At 50.7% G+C, this 17758-nt stretch overlaps 1 protein-coding gene across 2 annotated transcripts; it reads right to left on the bottom strand.

The window, feature by feature from the left end:
- Positions 1-1050: 1050 nt before the first annotated feature.
- On the bottom strand, positions 1051-17758 carry LOC141737743 (suppressor of cytokine signaling 1-like). Of its 2 annotated transcripts, none has more exons than XM_074572694.1 (3): positions 17013-17758; positions 5892-6001; positions 1051-2545 (listed from the first exon to the last, which is right to left on the bottom strand). In XM_074572694.1, exon 3 carries the CDS (start codon positions 2477-2479, stop codon positions 1796-1798), a length of 684 nt encoding a protein of 227 aa, XP_074428795.1. In that variant the 5' UTR covers positions 2480-2545; positions 5892-6001; positions 17013-17758; the 3' UTR covers positions 1051-1795. The 2 variants fall into 2 exon arrangements, with proteins under 2 accessions (XP_074428795.1, XP_074428797.1); XM_074572696.1 differs by lacking the exon at positions 17013-17758 and adding an exon at positions 9192-9353.

Here is a 17758-nt window from a genome sequence, read left to right as displayed (position 1 = left end):
CCTGGCCCCGCACGAGATTACAGTTCCAGCAGCAAGCAACACCATACCCACGCGTCAGCCACCACAGCGCATGTGAAACCTGCGATAGTGAGTGATCCCAGATCGTTCTTTTGTGCTGGGCTGAGCGCTGCAGCAGCTGCAGGGCCACCCAGCCACCCCTGGCCTCACTGGGACCAGGAGAAGCAGGCGTCAGGAAGAAGATGGCCACTTCTCTGGCACTTATTTAACTACCTGCGTTCATAAGCCAGTGCCCCGAGACAGGAGGGCAGGCACCTCGCCATCAGCAGAGCGACAGAGCCCTCCAGAGAATAATTCAGAGTGTCTGAGTTCTGCTCCTGTGATGAATCACACCCTGTATCTCTCTCTCTCTGTGCTGACCACACGCTTTGGTTCCTCAGATAAGATACCTGAAGGCAAAAAGAGCAAATTCAGAGTAATCTCTCTCCGTGTTCGGCTTTCCCGCCCCCACCATACAGGTCTGAAGGGAAAGTCAGGGTAAGCTCAGCAGGCTGCCAGCATGGCTGTGCATCCCTGGCAGCAGTCTGGCTCCAATTTTACAGTATCTGAATTTCTCCTTTCACATAGCTGTTTTCAATCACTTATTTCAAAGACATCATACCTGCCTCCACCCCTGAAATGAACCATAATCCTATTTAAGCCAAGACTGTTCCTCTCATTGTATTCGTCCTCAATGGTTCGAGTTTGTTGATCCTGTGCCCTGTTCTTGAATTACTCATGTTTCTTTCAAACACTCAGTACAAATTTTAAGGTAGTAAAAATACTTCTGAAAATCTCACCCCTACATATTTAGGAAGTATCTTATGTTTAGAAAACTCTTTACTTGATTACACTATAAGATGAATTAAGTTTATTGTTCCCACCTAGAACCATTCATTTATGTTCTGCTTTAGTCTTTGTAAGAAATCCACTTGTTTGGTTTCAGTTTGATTGACATGTCTCGGCACTAAACCGGGTTTCCAACGCCACAAGGGAATGAAAACTTGCCCATGTATTCATTGACTTCTAAAAATAAGTATAAAAACATGTTTATTAAAGTTTTTAAAAGTCTTATATAAAAAATTATTTGCCTTTTTTTGAGGCAAATAAACGTGGCAGCAGCATACTATCAGATGAGCATAAGAAAGGGCTCTGGATCCCATCTGTTCACACTCTCCCAGGGCAAACCTGACTCTCCAGACCAGGTTTACCTCCGCAGGAATACCATGCCCTTAGTATAACGTAACTCATCTGCACTCCCAAAAATCCGTTCAAATAAAGCAATGCAAAAGCCAGTGAAGCTGCACGTATCATGCATGGCTGCAGTGATTTCCTCTTAGTGCAAACGTCGGCCTCTGAAGTGGCAGGCATCGCATTCGTGCCGCGAGGAGCAAAGTGTGCTCTTGCTCCACCGCGGCTATGTGGGTATCTGGTCTGCATAGAAGTCGTGCCCACCGATGCCCAAGCTGCACTGCCGTGGGACTGTCTCAGCCATACCACCTCAAGAGGGCAGATTTGTAACAGAAATGATCTTTGGGATAGAGGAAAACACAGGGTGTTGGTGCGTGCGTGGAAATCGCTGCTCTTCAGGTTGGCTTTACCCCAGGCATCGCTAGGGAAGGCCACACACGCTGTGCACGTACGAGGACACGGCTGTCACAGCCAGCGGGTACAAGCCCCTCTCCCCCTGCCCTCCCCTTCCTCTCCCAGCAGCCAGTCCAGCCCCACCAGCGTGGTGTGTGTCCCACCAGCACGGCCACGTAAAAGTCACCTCTCTTCATCTCCCATTCGCATGGCATCATCTCCCAGCCCAGGACGGAGAGGGACCGCGAACGATGCTCCCCTCCGACCCTCCCCTTTCGCCTAGGGGTGAGACCACCTCGTCCCTCGGGCGAATCCCAGAGGAGCCCCCCAGCCCTGCTCCATCCCCCGTTGCAGCACCAGCGGGCAGGCTCCGGCGGCACAGTTCTCGCAGCGTGGGCACTGCCCGGCGACTCCGGCACAGGGGCTCAGAGAAGACCAGGGGGGTTCCTCCCATCTCATCAAAGTGCAAGGGATTGTTCCGGGTCCCTGCCACTACCAGCTCCAGTAGCCGGACCACACAGTCTGAAAACCAGTTCTTCAGGCGGAAATAGCCCTCCTGGAAAGAGATCCGAAGGCTGACAGGCCCCGTGGGCATCCGCACGCTCAGGCTGAACAAGCAGTTCCCCTGCGAGCTGTCCCGCACCAAGTAGGTGCCAACGGGTTCCCGCTGGAGCTTGGCGTGAGCCTCCCCCACGGACAAGGGGCCCCAGTAGAAGTCGCTGGCCTGGAGGATATTGAGGGATCGCTCCAGGACCTCCCACTCGCAGCTGCGAAACATCCGGAAACGATCGGGCAAGCCGGGGGGCACGGGGCTGGGGAGAACACTCCGATGCTGCCTTTGCGGACGAGAAACAGTGGTGTGCGTGTTGTGCAGATCATCTGGCCTCCCTCTGATCATCTCTCAAAGAGCCCATGGATCCTGGAAAGATGCTGCCTTTACCATGCTTCCTCCTTTGCATCCAGCCTGCAGGACAGAAGGAGAGCGAGATAAACCCAATACCTTCTTCTAACTGGGCAAGTGAAGACACTTCACAAGGCAGAAGACAGCAGCAAGAGGGTACCAGGGAGTTACTGTACGTCCCTCACCCACAGCTGTAGGGACAACCAAGGAAATATATGCAGGAAGGGCTCCAGCTGGGTCCCCGCCAGCGCAAGGCAGCACCGTACAGAGTTCTGCATCTGTTGGGTTTCTGTGATTCACAGCTTGGGGCTGCCCAGCACACCCTTCAGCAGGCTGGTTTGAACCTAGGAGACCTCGGTATTTCGAGATTTCCCTCAGTTGGATGTTTAGGGGCTTTTCAGAGCGGCCTTGAGACTGGCAAGGGAAAACGACACTCCAAATCAGAAGGGAAAAATTTCCCAAAGCGGGAAAGTATTGTTCACTTTGTCATTCAGTGAAAGATGGAAAGGTTTCCTCACACCACTCCAACCCTTTCTCCCACAAAAGGACAGACAACAGGACTTCAAGCAGAAGATGGGAATCAGCCTTTTCCACCAAACCCCATGAACCACTCCCTCATCCCAGGACCTGCCTGTTTCGCTGTGTCAGGAGAAAGCGAAGGTCTTGAATCAAGACTCCTTCAAAAAATGTCACACCATCAACTTCAGGGCTGGGACTGCCACCAATGAGACCACTTAACGCCAATACCAGATACCGCTGGCATCCCAGGAGTGGTTCTGCTCAGGCATTTCCCTTCTGTTTCTGCCAGAGGGACATCTTCCCCAGCCAGCAGATGATGCTGCCCTGTCCCAGTCACCGTCCTCCACTCATGTGCTGCGTTCCAAGTGCCCTCCCTTACTGTCATGACCCTGCTAATCTCCTGCATCTCGTGTTATCACCAGGCTGTCTGTTTTCAGAAATGCAAATTCCTGAACCCAGCGTTGCCATCAGCCATCCGAGTCATTTCAATTATATGAAAAATACATATTCTGCATGTGTGTGTGTGTGTGTATATATATATATATATGCATTAACATAAAAACCACAGCCCCAAGCCAGAGGCTCATTCTATGTGAGAAGCTGAGCTGTTACATACCACTTCCCCAGGCCTGACAAGTCAGTAGCTCACCGCCAAACCCTGCCCTCAGTCCCCTGACATACTCCATTAACCCAGTCACACTCGCTGACAGCACAGCCACGCTCGGAGCAGAACAGACTGCTGACATGCAGCCTGCAGCGGAGGAAAAGACATGCTCCTCCGTCTCTGGCAGTCCCCCCCACTGCAGACTCACGGGAGCATGGGGGCTCACAGCAGGCAGGCAGCCCACCAGGAATGTGCAGGGACCTGCGGAGGGCTTGCACTGGAGAGAGAGCTTCAGGGCTTTACGTTAGGCTTAGCTCCTTGCGAGGTTCCCCTTATCTCACACCCTTTGCTGGCTATTCAAAAGCCTTGCGCTCCTTTCAGTGCTCGTGCCAGCTGGACAGCCGTGTGGAGCCCACTCTGCGCCCTGGGAGAGGACATGGAGCAGCAGGGCCAAATGTTTTTCCCTCGCATGGGCACAGCAGTTTTGGAAAGGAGGCATCTGCCCCGCAATGCCTTGCCTACGGTCATCTTTTTCCTCCTAACATCTCTCTCAGTACTTAACAGTAATACCAATAATGTAGTTGTCAGGCAGTCTCCATACATGGAGCCATAAACACCGTTTCCAAGAACAGCCTGGGAAGCTTCTCCAGTTTTTAGCCCTGCGACTTACAGCCCACAAGCAGCTGACCTCCCTGGTATCACTCTGAATGCTGCCGATCCTGCCCTTTACCTAAGTGTCACTGCGGGAGGGAAATTCCACGCTTAGAGAAAGGTGGGAGGGGTAGGAAGGAGTTAATCAAGTCGGGTTTTTTCTTTTCCATTTAAAAAAAAAAAAAAAAAAGAAAAGGCAGCAGTTGAAAGCTGCTCAGATGGTTCAGCAAGTCAGAATAAATCTTGGGGGAAGCTGATGTAGTGAGCAGAACGCAAGTAAACACAGTCACCACGTGCAGCGTCCAGGGCCACCTATCACCACCAAAAACTCAGCACTGTAGGTGCCACAAGAAGTCGCAGCATCTCTGTCCCTTTCCTTCTCCTCTCTGCCGGGAGAGGAAGCTATAGAGCCCTCTGACGTTAGCTATTATAGAAAAAGAAGGTCATACTCCTGCCAGCTGCCTCCAGGGCTGCAGCTCTAACCTTGATGGGAGCGAGAAGCACTGCCTTTCTCCCACCAGCAGCTGCTCTTCCCAAGTAGCAACTTCTTTTGGGTCCAAACGGAAATTTTGCCAATCTCATGGGTCTAGGTTGGAAAATGAATTCAAGCAGGAAAACAGAAGCAGGCAGCTGTCTTTCATTTCCAGGCTAGTTTTAAAAATAACAAACAAATAGATAATTTGTTTAAGGCTGCAGATGCTATTTGACAGAAAAAAAAAAAAAAAACAAAACTTGTTTGTCCCAGTTTTCAACCTTGAGTCATTCTCCCAAGTCCTTTAAGAAAAATCCACTGCTACTGGAAGTCCGACTGACTAAGAACTGAGACTGTGTCATCGTTTCGAATTCAAAGTAAATGCAAAAATAGCACCCTCACAATTTGTTCACTTGGTCTGAAATCTACACATGGGTCAGAGCCTCAGATGGTGTGAATTTGTTTAGCTTCAGTGACCCATTTCCAACAGATGACTGCCTGACCTCCAGCGCACTATTAGTTACATAAATATTAGCTCTAGAAGGGCTTCCTGATATTCCCTTTAAGGTTCACTTTTAATGGGTCAACAGGTCCTACGTGTACATGGCCTCCCACGTCAAGAAGGGTGAGCAGACTCTCAGTATTAGGAATAAGCCAGCCCAGGGGTGTAATGAAATACGCATGCATAATTAGTTCTTCTTCTGATTTACCACAACATGATTTGCTTTCCCTCCCGCCCCGCTCCAAAAAAGCCCCAAAAGCCCCAACGCCCAAACACGTTACTACCTCCCTACTGCAAGACAGTCAGAACAGTGCTTGCAGCCAAAGCAATATACCCTAAAAAGTTGGCGTCCTGCTAATTAAAAGGCTAGATAAGTTTCCCCCAGACTTTCTGATGTAGTGCAAGTTCAAGAGCTTTTCAAAATAAGTGCTCTTGACACAGGGCATTCTGCTTTCCTCCTCGCTCGCTACCCAGGCAAAGCAGCCTATTTCATATAAGGAGACGATTGTAGTAAACTAGGGGACTGTACGCGCGCCTGGTGTCAGCCAAGCCAGCCCTGCACCCTGGGGTTTGACAAATCTGGCACGTTCAACAGCAGCTTCAAGTACTCAGCTATGATTTGTTCTTCCACTCTTCCGCCAGGACACTTGAAAGAGCTTACCTCTTTAAATTTACCACCCATAGGGATGAGTTTCTGGACGTCAGGCCTGGAAATGGTCCAAATTCAAGAGCTTCGATGCAGCACTTCAGTTTTTGCAAAGCAGATCCATCCTTTGAAAAGAAAGAGATGTCCATCAAACAAGTGACTAAGCCCATTAGTTCGCCATACTGTGAACCTAAAATACAACAAATCTAGGGACAGGTTGTCTGTCTCAAACTCTTTGACCTGTATTATGCAGAAGCATGTCTACGGCACTTCAGAGAGCAACAAAGACAACAGATTATTGTTATTGCTATTTCCAAAGCCATGAGCTGATTCTGTCCAGACAGCTCACAAATGGCCTACGGACAAATGTGAAGACATTAAAGTTGCCATCATCTTCTAGAAGCAGGAATCATAAAACCCAAATGTTAAGAGATGACGGCAACAGGAATAAGCTTAAGGATTCTTAAGGTTAAGGACCTTGGGGGTACTGGTAGATGAAAGGCTGGACACAAGCCAGCAGTGTGCACTCGCAGCCCACAAAGCCAACTGTATCCTGGGCTGCATCAAAAGGAGCACGGCCAGCAGGTCAAGGGAGGTGATTCTGCTCCTCTACTCTGCTCTGATGAGAACCCACCCGCAGTACTGCCTCCAGCTCTGGAGGCCTCTGCATAAGAAAGAAATGGACCTGTTGGAGCGGGTCCAGAGGAGGGCCACGAAAATGATCAGGGGGCTGGAGCACCTCTCCTGTGAAGACAGGCTGAGAGAGTTGGGGTTTTTCAGCCTGGAGAAGAGAAGGCTCCGGGACGACCTTACTGTGGCCTTTCAATACTTAAAGGGGGCTTATAAGAAAGATGGGGACAAACTTTTTAGTAGGCCTCTTGCAATAGCACAAGAGGTAATGGGTTTAAACTAAAAAAGGGTAGGTTTAGACTAGATATAAGGAAGAAATTCTTTATGATGAGAGTGGTGAAACACTGGAGCAGGTTGTCCAGAGAGGTGGTAGATGCCCCACCGCTGGAAAGATTCAAGGTCAGGTTGGACAGGGCTCTGAGCAACCTGATCTAGTTGAAGATGTCCCTGTTCATTGCAGAGGGGTTGGACTAGATGACTTTTAAAGGTCCCTTCCAACCCAAACTATTCTATGATTGTATGATTCAGAAGAGCAAACTCAAACCTGTGCTCAATGCAACACACAACATTTAGAGTCTCTTATCTGAAATGGCGCAGGTAGCCATTAGCTGCTGAGTTATCCAAATAGCGACCCAGTCCGTTCTGGCCTGTGCTATTCCGCCCTGCTCCCCCAGCTCTCCAAGCTTTTTTCTCACCTTGCAGATGGAAAACTAAACCCGCTGACCTGGTGGAGCTGCAGATCACCACTTGCGCAATCGCATATCTGTCAGTGGGTCCATCATCAAGCTGAAAAAAGAGAACCCAGCCTTCTGCGCGCCTTTGAGAGGCAGTCCCTGCAAGGCTTCGCTCATGCCTAGGCTCCATTACTTAACATCACTTCCCTGCATCCCCCCAGCCGAGCCCACACCAGGCACACACCTCCCAGGCCCACGTTGACTTGCAGCGAGCGGAACTGGGGGTCTATCCTGTTACTACGCTACCCACTCCCTTTGGCTTTGGCACCTCCCAGTTATCAATCCCACAGTTCCCAAAGCAGTTAGATGGAAGCTGGGATAATTTGGAAAAGCTCTCCCTAAGGCAGCCTGCAAGCCCTTGCAGCAGCGTCCCCATTTCGGGCAGCAGAGCCTGAGCAGACGTCTCTCGCTTACACGTCTGCATCCCACAGAAATGCGCTGCCTACTGATTTGTGGCTAGAGAGGATGTTTCGAAGGAAAGCTCGAGCCAATGTCTGGAAGAGAAACCTCCCTGGTGCGAGCCAAGCACGCAGCGCTGCGTTTTAGCGGTGGGCCAGCCGGGTTCCCACGGCTGCCACCGTCTGCCACACACTGGCACCAGTTTAAACCACGCCGTCACCGCCGCTGGCTGCGCAGCCACACCAATGCCCCTTGTCACCGGCACCCTACTGCGGCTGAGGTGACCGGGGTTGATCCAGAAAGGGCTCATGGAAGCAGAAGGGAAAGGCAGGAGACGCACAGAGAGTTTGGCGTGCGCCAAAGAGCAGAGGGGGAGCTGCGGTTAGGCAAGGAATGTGGCCCAGCTCAGCCGAGAGGACCAACGTTAATCGCAGCCAATTTCTCCAGCACGAAGCAGGTCTGGGAGACGTCGCAGTTCCCTCTATCTTTTATGCCACAGCTATAAATAGGGTTTGATGCGAGGCTGCCATTATGTCTGACACATGAGGGAATATGTGGAAGAAAAAAAATAATAAAAAACCCCCACACCACACATACACACCCCAAACCAAAACTGTGTTTCCTTGTAAGACCGGTGTTCAACAAGGATGCAATATTAAAAAAAAAAAAAAATATATATAAATAATATATAAAATAACTTGAGGCAGCACACACACACAGTGATAGTTCCTGCTTACACTCAGAAAGATCCTGCATGTGGGCTCTGGGAACCAGCTGCTGGAGACTTTGCAAGAGGACTGGTCTTAACAAACCCTTTCCAAATTTTGAGGTTGGAGAACACACTTCACAACACACAAATAACTTCCCATTAATCTGATATTTAGGTTTTGTATTTCTTATCCTACTTTTCTATGACATATGCTTTCTGCGTTAATGTGACACTTCGCTGATACAGGCTAAAAGGTTTTTGCGCCCCAAAACCCCACAAGATGGTGTGATGTGTGCCAAATATTCTTCAAGGCAGGGAAGTCTGTCTGTTTTCTACATAACACACTTCAGAAAAAGAGGAAGGTGGCATTTTACAAGGAAAGGTAATTGCTTTTGCTGAACTAACCGAAGGAGATGGAAGACCAACCACGTTTTCAGGATCACCTCCTCACACCTTGGAAATACTATGCACATTCAGAACCAATACTTCCAAATGAAACAGACCGCTCCTCATAGAAATAGCCCAGTGTGAAACCATAATCCTGCCATTTCAGAATAACCGAGGAGGCACATCGCTTCCCCAAACTCGAAGGCTGCTGTGCAGTAGCCACAAGCAACTACAGCTTGTTCCACTGCAAGTAAAACTACCAGAACTACCAACTGACTTCTGACAAAAACAGCTTCTACTGGAGACAGAATTATTTTTCCCCCCCCTGTAACTGGGGAAAAGAGAATTACAAAAAAAAAAAAGTTAGAAAAAGGAAATCAGTAGGGGTTGCCGCTAAGTTTCAAAGCTGCAGCTAAGGCTATCCTGCCATGGCTTAAGGAAAGAGTTGTTGCTTACCTCTGGCCAACACAACAGTGGTTTTGGTAAGTGAGGGAAGCCTGGCAGCATTGCTCCTGACCCTTGCAGTTTCATAGCGAGCAGCCATCCCTGCGAATGCGGGTGCACCAGAGCTACACGAAGCCTCAGCCCGGGAACGCAGCCTCCACGCCGCTGCCTTCCCTTCCCTCCCTCCCCACCGCCCCCCGGCTGGGGAAGGAGCCGGGGCTCTCCCCAGTTTGGGTGCAGAAATTAGAAGATGGGAAGAAGGTACGGTGAGGAGGAAGAAAGAGGCCAAGACCTCACGGCTCCCTGTTGGAAACGCTCTGTCCTGTCTCCCAGCCGAGCGGGGGTTCAGGGGGAAGGGGGCAGCGATGCCCAGGGCTGCATGCTTGTCCTCAGAGCTGCTTGTCCTCCACCGGTCACGGCTCCTCAGCCTCGTCAGGTCCCCCCCATCCCCGGACCAGCAGCACAGGTATGTTTCCTCCATTCCAGCCTCTCTCGGCTAAATTGACTTTCTCAGTTGTTCCAGCACCTTGTTTGAGAAAACAAGTAAATCCTGAGAAGCTTAGATCGTCAGCAATCCCCGTGATGGCCGTGGCCTCTTATCAAAACCATCGCAATTTAGCAGGAAAGGAATTCAAAGAAACAGCTAACTCCAAAAAATGAGCAGTGTCTGCAGCTAAAACGGGTTCAGTATCATGATCAGAACTGGGATTTTAGAGAAGACTCCCAGGGCGTTTAACCAACACGAGCCAGAGCACAGAGGCGCAGGGCAGAGACCCTCCCTTGGCTCTTCAGAAGGACCAGCTTCAGAAGACGCGAGGGGCCATGGAGCAGCACCAGTTACCGTGTCATCAGAGGAAGGGGCGAGGGTCACAAGGCACAAATGCGCCACAACGCTAAGTTTTATAACCGGGGATTTCCAACACACAAAATAAAGAAACTAGTCCTGAGAGTCAAAAGTGAAAAGGAAAAAAAAAAAGAAAATAAAATAATTAAGTCACGAGAGGTTATTTAGGAAATCTTAAAGTGACAGAGTGTGCAGACCTCCCACAAACGCTGCCTGGCGAAGAGGACAGGCTCGGGGGACGACACAGGTCACACCGCAGGTATGAGCTGTAGGTGCAACAGCTTGCAAGGGCCTCTGCCATGGGTCTGAGGCACCAAACACAAACACACTACAAAACCACGGCCCCTGCCTGAACCTCTCTACAACCTCAATAATCCCTCAGAAGATGAAAAGCTAACCCTGGCCGATATAAAGGAATATAAATTACTGATGGTAGGGAGCAAATTTACATGAGGATGGCTATCATTAAACTGGGACAGCAGGTAGCCAAGATAAACACAATAAAACCCAAAAAAACAAATGGTGTTTTCAGTTTATCAAAAACAGAAAACCTCTGGGGGAATCACTTAGTTCACTGGGATACCAGCAAGCGGGGACAAGGACGCTGCATAAGCAAGCAGATATCCTTTCATTTTTCTGATTCCCCAGTATTTAATGCCATTTGACCTGAAGAGGGGGAAGGGGGTGCTCTGTCAGAAAAGTTGGGGAAAAGCCACATTAAAGAGCAGAAAGTCAGTGGGACACAGTGGACCATACCCAGAAATTTTGAAGGAATTTGGAAACGGCTGATTAAGATGCAGAGAGGTGCTCTCCCAATCAAAATCAGGTGCTCTCCCAATCAAATCAGCTGCTACTACCAATTGCCAGAGGGCTGCAAGTGTTGTAAGGAAAATTTTTTTCACAGGCGCTGCTAAGGCAGGAGCAGCACATGGCTACCTGACAGTGGGGGAAGGGCAATCCCTGGATAGGGCTCTCCATCAGGAAGACAATACCCGAAGCAGCAGCAGCTGCCGGGACATGCCTTGCGCTTCCCTAAAGCCTCCATCCATGCCAGAAGCACGCCAAAAAGCGAGATGCGGTGCATGAGGCAAAGAGCCAGCAGCACCCCGGGGCCTGTAAAGCAGATGGACAGAAGACTCGGAGCAGTCGTGCCCCAGGGTGATGGGAGGTGGGAAAGGGGTGTCCTGAGGAAACCAAGGCATTTCAGCCCCTGCACATCTGATCACCTCTCTGCCACCCTCCCAGCTGCTGCACCTTCCCGTCTGGATCGACCCAGCCCGCTTTGCAGAGCATCCCTCCCCGTGGCAGGTCAGTGGCTGCAAGTAGCCCAAAGCCTCCGCCAGCTCAGGCCCGAGCGGCTCCCTTCCCCCTGCCCAGGCAAACACACCCCCTGACCCAGCTTCCTTTCTAAAAATCGTCTCCCCCTGTCTTCAAGCCATCATTGCCCACAACACCTCAAACACCGGAGGTCTAACCTCAGCCCCCAAGCAGGCAGCTTCCAGACACACGTTACTTAAATCCAGGCAGCCAGCTGGAAAAGTGGCGAGAGGCCCCCTCCATCACCTTCCCAGGGCAAACGGTGACAAAAATCGCTTCAGTCTCTGCAGGCCAGAGAAATCAGAGGTCACTCAAAATTTGGCAGGCTGGCAAGCACCAGGAGGCAGGTGAGACTCTGCCCTCACAAATGCAAGTGCACGCAGACTTGTAGGAAAGCAAATATTTCGAAGAGCAATAAATTAAGTGGCGCAGCTGACCAACGAGACGAATAACCATGCGGAGAGTTCGTTAGGGAAAGCTCTAGCTCTGAATACGAAAGTACCCATTAAAAAGCAAGAAGCAAACACCAGCGTGAGGTTGCAAAATGGATGGGTGGGAACGTAACAGTAATGTCACCACCTGAGATAACACCTTTGGTTCCAGTCACCTTAAATAAAAACAGATAGACCTGAAACAAAGGGGGTGGGCCTGAAGACGGTGATAAGAAGTCACATGTAAGTGTTCCGACAGAGAGAGACTGGAGAAACCTCATGCTCAGTTTAGAGAGCAGACAGATACAAGGGGATGCAAGAGAAAGACACAGTACCATCAGGCTGTTCTTTTTATGCTCTTTCATAAAACTAGAAGAGAGGAAGTTCAAAGGTGACCGAGACTGAAAAGTAACTAATTTAAAAACTCATAAAAGGAAAAAGTCCAATCACATAGACATTAAAATGCTGCTGCTGGGGAAAGTGAGAGAGTTGATCTGAGGAGTCTCGTTTCTCTTATTTCTCAAATGTTTCTGCTTTGCCTCTGTCAAGTCCTCACCATCCTGTGCCTTGGCAGACCTTAGGCAGAGGGATCCAGCAGCAACCTTCTTAAGCAACCTCTTGACCATTCAAACTTTACATAAGACTAAGGGGAGCCCAGCACAAGGCATAAATCTCTTTTAGTCATGCAAAACTGAAGAAGTTAACAAGGGTTTATAAATTCACTACAAGGAATAAACTACGGACCTGTTGCAGAGTAGTTAAAGCAGCTCAGCTAGTTTTTTTCCTCATTTTTTAAATGAAGAAAAAGAACAGCACCTCTTGCGTTTATGTGCTGGCTTGAATATTGGTGTGCATCCTACACAAATGGGCCATTGCAGTGATTACTGCTAAAACAGCTCTGAATCAGAAATGGCTGTGGCGACGAGGTTAGAAAGAAACATTCCCTCTGTCTCAGCGTCCCCTTGAGCGGGGATTTTGGTCCGTTGTGGCACTTAGCCGGGCCTCGGAGGATGAGCGTAACTCCTAGCAGGGGGGATTGGAGAATGTTCCTCCAGCTCCCGTTTCCCTCCCTCCATGTCCCAAAAACCTCTCACCAGAAAACAAGGAAGAATTCAAATACGCATGAAGAACAACACGGATGAGGAATAACATCGCTGGTTTGTCAAAAAGCATAATCAAACCATTCCGGCAGGCATCTGTGCCCATCACCACCAGCGTGCCGACCCAGGGAAACCTACGCTGAACTTTAGCAAGGCACCTTCAGCAAGCTGTGAAGAAGCCCAGCTACGCAGCTCAGATTGCAGGAACAGGAATGGGGATCTTTGACATTTTCCAACTGCTAATAGTCACACTTATTTTCTTCCCTGACAGCCTTAGCCTAAGTTTCCAAATAAACTTTGCTACTGAGCAAGTACGAAAGTAGATCCAAACTGTTTCTGAATTGCAGAATCACACACGCACACACAAAACACCCTTGTTGCACAAGCCACAATCTGAAGTCTAAATTTTTCTTCAGCATTTGCAGGGAGCGAGGAGGAGGACAAAAACTCTCTGCAACAAAGGCAACTGAATGCTGCCAGTTTAATTTTGCCAGCCACAGCTCCAAGGTAAAGCTAAAGCAGCCTATTTGCAAAGTTAACATTGGCACCGTTCAATTCTTCCCCTCGTACTTCGCGTGTGTTTGCGAACAAGCAGAGGCACAGAAAGCGCATGGGGAGCAGGAAGGGAGAAGGCAGAGAGAATGTGCATTATCAAAATACCTTGAGAGCAGTTCTTGGAAATGTGCAGCCTGCAAGCCTGTATCAGACACTCATTTCCTGTGAAGTGCACACAGGCCTTTTCATTTCTCCACTGAAGAGGACGAAAATAAGGGGGCAGCTCTAAAATCTCCAAAGACAACACAAAACCAGCATTTAGCGATTTTACTAAAACTGAATTAGCATTTTTATACAATTAAATACCTAGTGAACAGAAGCAGAGATTCCCAGAAGTTTAAGAAGTAGGACTTTCTACACCTCTCACTTCTAAATCTTAACTTGAAATCTTGCACTTGGTCGGGGGGGACAGGGGGATGAATTTTACTCGAGTCATTTTGACCACTCACTAACACGAAACCACCAAATCCTGCTACATCAAGCACTACTGCGCTCTTTTTTTTTTTTTAAGGGTCTGAGACCGATTTAAGTGAAATGGTGAGCTAATAAATACCTTACTGAGGCAGAAGGCTGCAGGATATGCACAAACACAAACCAGAAGAGCAGGCAGTAGTGAAGCGCACTGACGGGACAGAAAGGCATAAATTCGTATCATGTCTGCCTTCTGCCTCTACTTACATGTAACCAAGCATCTAATTAACACAGCATTAAGTTGCATTATTTTAAATAAATATATGATGCCTCCTGATGACACACACACACACGCTTAACTCTGTAAAAAGTTATCATCCTTCTATGGCATATTCAGATCTTGTACCATCCACGTTTTCATTTACAGGAAGAGATGCAGGTGCCCACCTCTCCCGGTTTGCGAGCTTTCGGCCAGCACCAGTAGCTGAGGTCTGCAGCGGCCTGGAATAACATCTCAGGAACATGCCACCTCCCCACAGCTCTTATTAATCCCACCGCAGCACCAGCCCGACCCAAACGACGTCATGTTTAGGTATAGGCGCTATCTATTTATTGCTGATCAAACTAAGGCAGGAGAAACCAGGAAAGAGGAGCCTGTGGGTGGTAGGAGGAGATGGGGGTGGCGAGGAGCTGCAGGGAAAGACTTGGAGGAAAGAGCGAAACCCCATCGGGGATGGAGAGAAAGAGGAGCAAGGGAAGAAACACAGCTCCAAAGGCACATTTTCTCTTTTGTTTCTCAGCAATGCAACCACAGCATTAGTGACAGCAGCTAAGAATTTACACCACCCAACTCCAGCTCTAGCCTTGCGCAAACCGACCACCAACTTCACAGAAATCCCAGCTGGATTGAGGGTAAGGGGCACTGGCTGTGTGTCTGAAGCCATCATCTGGAAGCTGAATTTGGCCCTCTCTGAGCAGCCATGGCAGGGACACACACCTGGAAGGATGTGCAGCAGCTCAGCTTTTCCCTGGTCCTCCTCTATGCCTGCTTTTCGGGACTCCGGCACAGTTTACCTGTGCCTTCCAGTGCAATCTCAAACAAAAACCCTGGGCTGCCTCTCGAACCCAAAACATTTAAGGAAACGATAAGCAAGCCAGGTTACTGACGGACATACAGCACACTGAACAAGGAGCAGAGAAATAACAAAGGCCCGGATCCTGGTATGGCTCAGGAGAAGATGGGAGCCGGTGTGGGAGGTTGGCATCCCAGTAATCCCGCCGGTTCGTGCCCAAGAGCCTTCTACTCTGGAGGGGACAAGAATCCACGCTTCAACAACTATGTTTTAAATCACATACCCAGCAGAATCGCTCACGAACACAGAAACAAAGCTTGGCTTCATCTGCCGCGACTGGCCACATCTCATCGTAACTTGATTCAACCAAGACCAACGTTATGTGATAATGGAGCCTCAGTCCCACAAACTTCTGTGCATGTGCATAATTTTTAAGCACATGACCATAGCCCTGCCGTGACTGAATGGGCTATTTGACGTTCACGCAACATCTGAACTGCAGTCGCAATTGTTTGGAGAAAGAAGATACGCCTGCATACCCTCTTAAGGGCACAGTCAATAGAGAATGAAACATCAGGAAACTGTAGTTATTTCTGATCCCACCCCATTTTACAGAGTTGAGCATGGTCAACATGTGACCGGGATTTTCATTTAAGTTCTCTGAGAGATGCAAGGACTAGTTGCTAGTTCTAACTAGCAAATGGCACTGTCTGGACCACACAGTCCTAAATAGCAGCTTGCTAACAATACTCTTTACCCTCAACTTTCCAGAACAATGGTCAAGCCACATCCCCCTCCTTGACCCATGCAGGGGAAGAAAAAAAACAGGGACGTTAATTTAACATTCTTGAGTTCCTCTCAGTTACCTCCAGGGTTCATCCAGACCGTGTTTCTAAGCTTCTACTGAGCAGGAAGGCACACACAAAGTAATTAAAAAGAAAAAAAGAAAGAAAAAAAAAAGGGATAAAAAAAGATCCTAAGAGTAGCACGAGCTTAGTTTTTAAGTGGTAACTATTCCAAAATTCTCAGTAAGAGCATGTGTGTCTGTGGGAAAAAGTGAGTAGCAGATCCTCCATGGCTGCGAGCACCATGACTCAGATGGCATACAGAAGGAGGTTTTAGCGATAACCTTTGCCGATGAGGCTTTTCACAGGCGCACGGCACCGATTTTCTGAGAAAAGGCAGGTGTGAGGCTGCGTTCTGACTGTACCAGGTCTGGAGGATGTCGAGCTCCTCTGAGCCTTTCAAGGGCAACCCCAACAGGCACATACGCTCCTGGTTCACTGTTACCCCGTTTCCCCGTAACGCCTCCTATTCAGCTCGCTTTTCCAGCGAAGACTAAGCCTAAACCCCCCCGTGCCGCTTCTCCGGTGGTTTGCGTGAAGGGAAAGAAGTGGCGTGAAGACCAAGTCACCCGCCTTCCTGGACCCCTGCGGCTGCTTCCCTACAGACCCACCTGAGACATGACATAATTCGAAGGTTTCGCTTTAAAACAAGCCATCTCCCTGCCCTGATGCTGTGGAGAACACCTCGACGGAGCAAGCCCCAAGCCCCACCGAGCTCCCCCGCTCCAGAGCTTTCCCAGCACCCCACCGCCATCCCAGCACGGCACATGGCTCCCTTCAGGGCCGGCAGTGAGTTGCCGGCACCCCAAATCCTCCCCGAACCTCCCCACCCGCCGGGGAAGGCACCCCGAGCCCAAACACTCTATCCCCGGCCAACAACAGCCCCAACGCCTCCCGGAGCCAAACCAGCGGGGGGCTGCACGCCGCCACCCCCCTTCCCCAGCTCCCAAGGGGGGACCGGAGGAGACAGACAGAGACAACACCCAGCCACACACACCCCCTAAAAAGGCCGTTTTCAGCTAACGCCGCACAACTTACTCTCGGCACCTCCGGGGCGGGCGGGGGCTGCTGCCGCCGCCGGTGCGAGCGAGCGCTCAGTGCCGGGGCGACAGCGGCGCTGCCCGGCCCGGCCCCCGCCGCCGCTCTCCCGCCCCGAACCGAAACCCCGGCGGCCCCGCTCCCTGCCGCCCCGCCGCCTCTCCGCATCCCTCCCCCCCCCGGCCCCTCAACTCACAAAGGGGCCGGTGCGCGGCTTACCGGAGGCGGCGCGGGTACTCGCCGGGCCCTCCTCGGCCCCGGGGCGGGCGGGCGGGGGCCGCGGCAGCGGCTTCGGGGAGCGGAGCGGCGGGGAGGGGAGGGGAGGAAACCCCCCAAGTGTTTCTTTTCCGAGGAAGGAGCCACGGGGGAGGGGAAGGGGAGGGGTTTCTCCCTCCTCCACCACCCCGGCTTTCCACGGCGTGGCTCTTGTAAGAGGGGGGGGAAAAAGCGAAGAAGGAAAAAGTTGTTTGTTGTTTGTTTTTTTTTAAAAAAAGAAAAAAGTTGGACGGATTGTGGGGGAGAGAGAGAAAAAGGGAAAGAAAAGAAAAAACAAAAGAGGCTGTGAAAGCTCCTCCGCTGCCGACTGGCTGAGGATCCCCAGCGGGACGGCACCGCAGCATCCACCGCCCCCCGGGACCCGCCGGAGCCACGCGTCGCCCCGAGGAGGAGGCGGCAGGAGACCGGGGCCCTGCCCCTCCTCCCGGTTACCGTCTGCTGCCCCCCAGCACCGGGCTGGGGCGTCGGAGCTCGCAGGCACCGGGGAAGGGGTGCTGTGCCCGGGGCTAGGGTAGCAGAGCTGTGAAACAGCGGGGCCGAGGGCTACCAAGGGGGTCGGGGCAGCAGAGCCCGCAAACGAGGGCCCTTTGCACCAGCCGGTAACGGGGAGCCTCTCCCGGCCTTCACCTTCCCCGCCAGAGTTCTCCCAGCTCTTCTCCGGGCACTGCAGGAGCCCCCAGAAGGGCAGC

The sequence above is a fragment of the Larus michahellis genome, chromosome 1, assembly GCF_964199755.1.
Source record: "Larus michahellis chromosome 1, bLarMic1.1, whole genome shotgun sequence".
Classification (NCBI taxonomy): domain Eukaryota; kingdom Metazoa; phylum Chordata; class Aves; order Charadriiformes; family Laridae; genus Larus; species Larus michahellis.
This window is presented reverse-complemented; position numbering and strand designations above follow the sequence as displayed.

Coding starts and splice junctions, on each gene's coding strand:
- LOC141737743 (XM_074572694.1), bottom strand. CDS start 2,479: ATGATCAGAGGGAGGCCAGATGATCTGCACAACACGCACACCACTGTT.